Here is a 7,253-nt window from a genome sequence, read left to right on the forward strand (position 1 = left end):
TTCTTAAGTAAACTTAAGCAAACTGAAACAACCAATCAAATATAACAACGTATTTTAAATGCTATTTAATATACCAAAAGTTTGAAAAATTGTCAGCAAAAAAAGGGGTAGGATTCCATAGCAGAAAAGTGTGTACATAAAATGTGTCACTGTAAGCAAAAAGGGAATGGGTGAGGAAGCATCAGATTTGAAGTATGCATGTAAGCTTTGTTGAAGATCTGGGATACAAGTAATGTAACATCTTCCTTTTTTGTTTTTAAGGCATTTGGTAAAACAACTTACAAGAGCACGTGGAATACACTCTTAGAAGAAGCAGTAGAGCAGCTTGACCTATTACAGAACTATGGTTCGATTAACACTGGACCTAATCGCTAAAAATGTTGGTCACAAGAGTCGCAATGAAGAGGACTTTAGACAGTATCTGCAAAAAATAACTCATCTGAATTTGTCAGATAAAAATATAGACACAATTGTAAGATTTATTTTTCATTCCTTTAAACGTGGCTACTCAAATGTTTTGTAGTCACTGTTATGCAGAGTTGGTTATATAGTTGGGGAGACAAAAAAGCAAAGCCGTGTTTCCATTTTGTAACAGCTATAGTATGTTTTAAAACTTCTGTTGGCTTGCACTTAGGCTTTAATAATGCATCTGTTTGGGAACATACTTCAGCATTCACAGCTCCTACTGTGTGGAGCACTGCTTATATGTAAAATGTTTAAACGGATTTTAAATGTGTGACATTTGAAATATGGAAATAAACTTTTAGCTGTGACTTTTAATATAAAACGTCAAAGTGACTGTAACTCCAACAGGCTGCAGGGGTTCTTTTTATCAACATGACACTTTTTTCTTTATGTGGCAAGTCTTGCTGAAGTATTTTACTAACTTGAAACTGCAGAAATACATATTATCAGTATGCTATTTTTGCCATTAGTTAATTAAAATAGAAAATCCATGAAAGCAATTACACAAGAGAGATGAAGTGTGAAAGTGAAGTATTTCTGAAGTATTTCACAGAACTATTATATAAATATGCAGTTCTTAAACAAAAAATAAATCGAAACAATTTACTACTTTGATTATTTTGTACAGTTCCTATTTATTGATGATTACCTTTATAAAAAGTGAACTGTGGAATAGAAAAGATGTAAGGAACTAGAAATTTTGCAGATCAGATTTTCTGTTAAAGAAAGAAGTAATGATATTACATACTATTAAGTGAAACACTTATTTTTGTTAATACCATTTTTTCCTAGTCTTGGGAATTTTACAGAGTTGTTAACTCACAGCACAATGTTTGTAATCTATCTGTGATTTATTCCTTAAATTTCAGAGGAAGTCTGAGAAAGGAAAGGAAAATTTAGGAACAGGATATAACCTGAGTGAGCTTAACAAATTTGGACTGGTATAGTGGCTTTTTCAAATTAGGTTAAAAATCTGCCTTTTTTTTTTTTTTTAATTGCTCCCTAGGGCTTACTCATTTAAAAAATAATCCATGGACTTTTCATTTTCAAAGACTAAACCTACAAACTCAACCCAGTCCTCCTTCCTCTGAGTTTAATAGTAGGAAATTTATACAGGTTTCAGTAAGTCCCGAGTTAATTCAAATCCCCTCAAGATACTGAGTACATTTTGAAACGGCTGAACCCTGAACAACTGCATTGTTGTGTCTGGTGGATTTCTGCTTTAAAAGTGTGATTCCAGTCGAGAAGAAATAGCTTGTTCTGTGTGAACAGATCCCAGCAAGCAAATGGGTTTGTTCAGCCCACTCTAAGGAATGTGCATAGCCACAGTGAGTTACTAATTGGATCAGTCCATTTGATGAGGACTGGCTCATCAGATGCCACAGTCAAGTTTTACAGAAACCTTCATTAGAAGGTGTGACCTTTTAGTTGTTTAATAGGAATAAATTCAAAGAATCTCGACATTTGAGTGCAAACTTGGGCTCAGAAGTATATCAAAATACATTGAAGTACAAGGGGCTTGTCTAAATCAGTATTCTTTTGCCAAGAACTGGTTTCCATTACACTAGACAAACAATTGTGCCTTTCTGAAATCCGCCTTATGAAGGCAGGGAAGGGAATGAAATCACACAGAATGTGGTGTACCTGCTCGTGATGGCTGTGGTCCTCAGCTTCTGTATTGCAGAGTAGTAATGGCAGATTTCAGTCTTAAATCTCATGATTGCTGACATTAACTCAGTTTTTCAAGGAAAAATTGTGTTTAAAAGTGTTTGTAAAAGGTGAAAGTTTTTAATTTGTAATTGTTTATTTCAGGGTGTCCTCTCTTTCTGCAAAAATCTGAGAGTTCTATATTTATATGATAACCAAATCAGCCAAATCCAGAACTTGGACTTTGCTTCAAATATAACACACCTTTACCTACAGAACAATTGCATTTCAAGTATAGAAAATCTCTCATCACTGAAAAAACTTGAAAAACTGTAAGTTGAAAATAAGGTATTTGTTTTACTCGTAAAAAGAATAGTTTTTTCTTTAAGAAATTAAAAAAATATGTAGCTGTTAAGGTCCTTTCAGCTCTTGAATTCTGCTTTTCAAATAAAAGTAAATGCTTATTATTTCTTTACTGTGTTGTAAGTAATGACATACCATCTTTACACATATTTACATTTAAATGATTTTACTTTTTCAATCAAGAATAATAATAATAATAATAATAATAGCAATAGATAAAACTGGTAAAAAACCCTTGGATCAGTTAACTGAATGTTCTACATGTATGCCAGATTCTTTCCTTTTCTAATATAATTTCCAAGTATTAATCAATAATACTTTCAAAATATTGTTCTTAATACATTGAAGCCTTGAAAGCTCTTACTTTCAAAGCATATTAAATCTACTTTGTGTTTTATTCTGCAGGTATTTGGGAGGCAATTACATCACTGTAGTAGAAGGTTTGGATAAAATAGGGGAAATAAGGGAGCTACATATTGAAAGTCAACATCTCCCTCTTGGCGAAAAGCTTCTGTTTGATCCAGTATCTCTTAGGTCCCTGGCAGTAAGTACATTTTGAGAATTTCAATGAGCCATTAATCAGTAGATCAGTATTTTTAGAAGAACTGATTAGGACTTGATCACTCTGTGTTTTCCTTTTCTGACAATTGGTGGCATTCTTTCATGTTCTAACAAGGAGCTCCCACGCCAATTCTCATAAAAGCTAATGGTCCAGCAGATTCTACTTCTTCATTTTTTTATTATGAAGGATGAAAATGAAGAGGGGAAGTAAGGAAGTATATAGGTGCCCTATACCAACAGAATTGAATAAACTAAAAAAGGAGTAGAATTTATCACTCTTATGTTTCTATTTAGTTTGTAGTGAATTAGTTTGTTGGTATTTCTGATTTGATCGTTACACTATTTTATTTACTGCCTTTTGTATTTCTCTTGAGAATGTAATGGGGGAAAAAAAGGCACAAACAGCTTTTTTTTCTGGCACTGGAACAGGTTGCCCAGAGAAGTGGTGGATGCTCCATCACTGTAAATATTCAAGGCCAGGTTGGATGGGGCCCTGGCAACCTGATCTAGGGGAAGGTGGCCCTGCTCATGTCAGGAGGACTGTACTGGATCTTTAAGGTCCCTTTTAACCCAAACCATTCTATAACTCTGTAAAATGCAGTCAATTTCCATGTCTGTTTCGTACTTCAAAAATAGAGTTAATAGCAACTTGCAGAACTCTGTAAACCATTTAAACATGTTTAAAGTAAAACAAGCATTCAGTATTTACTAAGAATTCCTGAAAGAACTGCGACATAATCTTACTTTGGTTTGACTTCAAAATAAATTGCATTTTGCAGCAAGATAGTAAGCCAACATAAAACACCGTGTAAGGTATGTTGTAGTTGTATTTGCATGTTTCTGCTTCATATCCTTGTTCATCCTTTGCAATAATTTTCTGTAAGAATGTACAACCTCACTAACACATTGCTTAAAAAATAATATTTCTTTTTCTGCTTTTCTTTCTTCAGAAATCTTTATCTGTATTGAATATCAGCAATAACAACATTGATGAATTAGAGGAACTGGCAGTTTTGGAAAATCTTTCTTATCTTAAAGCAGTTGACAATCAACTTCAACATATGAAGGTATTAAAATAAATATTTGTTATATTGAATATGAGTGATAAGAAATTAGTCACATTCATCTTTATCACTAAATATAAGAGTAAAATAAATTTTACTTCTGCAGTTACTGAACCTCTGACTTGTCAAGTGATGCAGTCTCTTCTCATCCAAAAATCTTATTGAGATTAAAAATGGAGAAGCATTTATATTGGATGTCAAAATTTACATTTTTATTAATTAATACTAAAATGAATTGGCTTAGATAGTAATCCAAATCACCAAGACTTGATTAAATTAAACTGTTTCAATACTATTTCTACATTCTATTTCATTAGAAAAGTTAACTTTCATTCATTAGTAATTAAATAATTAAATAAAATAATTGCTCTTATTACTTCTTAGAATACTTAATATATTTTTAATAGAATTTTAACAGAATTTGGCAGTTCTGTTTGCTAGTGAAGAGATTGCACTATTTGGTTTGTGTAACCTATCAATAATCTAGGTCAACATACTTTATTTGGACTCTTTATTTTTTTATACTTTAATATTAAATGTTGAATGGTGCACATCTTTTTTACTAGAGAACTATTAATGCTTTGCATTTCAAACTGTGTTTCTGGCTGGCAGTTGTGATTGAATTCACATCAAAATACAATTCGTGTAAGCTTTTGCTGAGTAATTAAAACCACATTGTATCAAAATAACAGTAAGCTTTTTCAAATAGGCAGTCTCTCCGAAGTTTCCCTTTTGAAAGGGATTCCTTTCAACACATTACAAAACACATTACAAACATTTTTAATTGGCTCTTTCTTTTGTATAAATAAATATGCTTCAGTTGTGATGATCTTGGAAGAAGATTGTTTTAGGCAAAGAACCAATTAATTTTAAGAATGAGGATGCCAGTTTGGAGACAGTGTTTTCAGTGTCTCAGAGGGAAAAACAATATGCTCTGAAATAGAATAAGGAGAGGACAAGAAAACTATACTATTCAGTAACTGTGTATATGTTATTTAATCATTATTAAATTTCATTATTTTAACATCAGGAAGACCAGAGTTAAATTTGCCCAAATCAACTAGACATGTAGATTTCTATGTTAAATGGTCACAGCTTTTGAAAAATTATGTGGTTAGCATTTGAGTTGGGTGCTGCTGCTGTCAGTTACACGGTCGAGCTCTGGTATATTTTGAAAATGACTGTCCTATGTGTTTTCTAAACAATCTCCACGTTTTGAAATATATGGAACAGAGAGGTGTTTCTATTTGTATGTTTGCAGACCTGTAACCATAATGAAACTAATGTAGAACTAATGAACATATCAAATGTAATGCAGGTGGATATCCAGCTTTAATTAAAAAAAATTACTGTGTTTTAAGAGATCACATTTTAGTAGGCTCCACTTATCACTGACATAAATTCTTAAAGAAATAAAGACCAAACTGTTGAAAAAAAAAAATTAAGCCATACAATTTTTTAAAAAGTCAGTTTTAGCTCTGTGTAATGTAAGTCTTTAGCTTACAGTAGACATCTAGCAAGAGAACAATCTTTTACAGCCACTGACTGTTCAAAAAAATTAGCTGAGGAAAGTTTCGAATATGTTTCAATTTTTTTGCAACCTTGAATCTCATGATTCCATGGCTTACATTATTTTACAACTGTGGAAGCTGAAAGGATTTGAGGGGTGTACAGTTGTATGCACTTCATTGGTTCTGTGTACTGAGCTTGTCACACACAGCAAAGGCTCTTTCACTCCCACACAGGATGCCTCCATTCTCCTCCCTCTTGCCCCTCTGTTATCAAAACTCAGATGTGTACCTCTTTTCATGCCAAAAGCTCTATGTCCACCGTTTTCCCATTCCTGCTTTCCCATCACTGCCATCGAGAACATCCCTGGGAGTGTCTGGCATTGATCAGAGATCGTGGCAGTGCTGCATGTCAGGGAAGTGTCAGAGAGCTCCGTACCCAGCTGTGCTTCACCCAGTGGGAAGAGAAGCTGTAGAGGAGTCATCCGTGTCTGAGTAGGGCTGGTCAACACCAGTGACCTGTGCAGCAGAGGTAGATGGCTGCAGGAATAACAAGGAGTCTTTGTAAGAGAGGAAAATGTGACAGGCATAAGAAATGCACAAAAAGCAATCTTCTTATGTAGACTTTTCTCACATTTGTCTATTTAGTATAATTATTTTATATCTAAACATTTTTCTCACTTTTTTCCCTTTATTATGAAAACACCTATTCTCTTGCCTTTCAACTATGCCACCTTGATTTCAGTGTAATTGAAAATTAGGACTAGTAAATTCAATTGCTTAAGCTTCTGGCTAATTCAGGGCTTTATTACCATAATTAACAGACATCAGGGCATATGACCTTGTTTCACATGACTGAAGTTTATGTAACACAGTCTGAACAGTAGACTGAAGTAAAACAAGTAATTTTTCTGAATTAATGCAAAATAACTTTGACTAGCAAAAGCATGTCTTAGGTCAGTTATCAAGAATATGATTGATTTTAATAGAATTAGCATTTGTTTTCTGTTACTTGCTACTTGATTTATTTATCCTTTTCACTTTAGTCAGAATCACCAGGTCTTCTAGAATGCAGTGTATTTGGGTTGGAATACTAAAGGAATTTTTAAAAAAGACTATATCTATTAAAAATAAAACCCCAACTGTTCCTGTTTGCAAAAAGACAGAATATAATTAATTTATTAAATATACTAGTTTTAAGAAGATTATGACTTGTATAAGTGTTTGGATAGATAGAGAAAATACATCTAGAAATACCTGTAAAAATCTGTGTTTCACAAGTCTTTAATTTATTCAACCTTTGCCCAGTATTGATTATGACAAGAGGATATCACAAAAGATGAATTCATTCGCTTTAGAATTGAGTCGGGAACAAGAGAAAAATTATAGATTTTCTCAAATAGATTATGACAGGTAATCAAAATGGTGACAAATTGCTGTCTCTAGATGTATCAGAGGCAGTTGGACTAGACGTTTCCGATAAAAAATGGAGCATACTGGTCAAATACCAATTCTTAAATGGCCATCATTAATTGGTAAGAAATTGCCAGCACTACAGCTGCCTACTCAGGCACTTGCCCTTCCCCCTCTCCCTCCCTCCCCATTGGAATATAATTTGCTCGTCAGTATTTTGTAGCAGACCTCA

The 7,253-nt window shown here is 33.4% G+C and overlaps 1 protein-coding gene across 3 annotated transcripts in view; it reads left to right on the forward strand.

Annotated features, from left to right (window-relative positions):
* The first annotated feature begins 246 nt into the window (after window positions 1–246).
* The window catches only part of PPP1R42 (protein phosphatase 1 regulatory subunit 42), a 19,099-nt gene continuing 12,092 nt past the window's right edge, over window positions 247–7,253 (forward strand). For all 3 annotated transcript variants that reach the window (XM_027894695.1, XM_027894696.1, XM_027894697.1), the window contains exons 1-4: window positions 247–472; window positions 2,278–2,444; window positions 2,881–3,019; window positions 3,987–4,103. In XM_027894695.1, coding sequence (XP_027750496.1) covers window positions 344–472; window positions 2,278–2,444; window positions 2,881–3,019; window positions 3,987–4,103 — 552 coding nt within the window. In that variant the 5' untranslated portion in view covers window positions 247–343. The remainder of the gene's footprint in view (window positions 473–2,277; window positions 2,445–2,880; window positions 3,020–3,986; window positions 4,104–7,253) is intronic.

The sequence above is a fragment of the Empidonax traillii genome, unplaced genomic scaffold (genome assembly GCF_003031625.1).
Source record: "Empidonax traillii isolate 1590-97213 ecotype Southwest subspecies unplaced genomic scaffold, ASM303162v1 scaffold438:size550143, whole genome shotgun sequence".
Taxonomy (NCBI): Eukaryota; Metazoa; Chordata; class Aves; order Passeriformes; family Tyrannidae; genus Empidonax; species Empidonax traillii.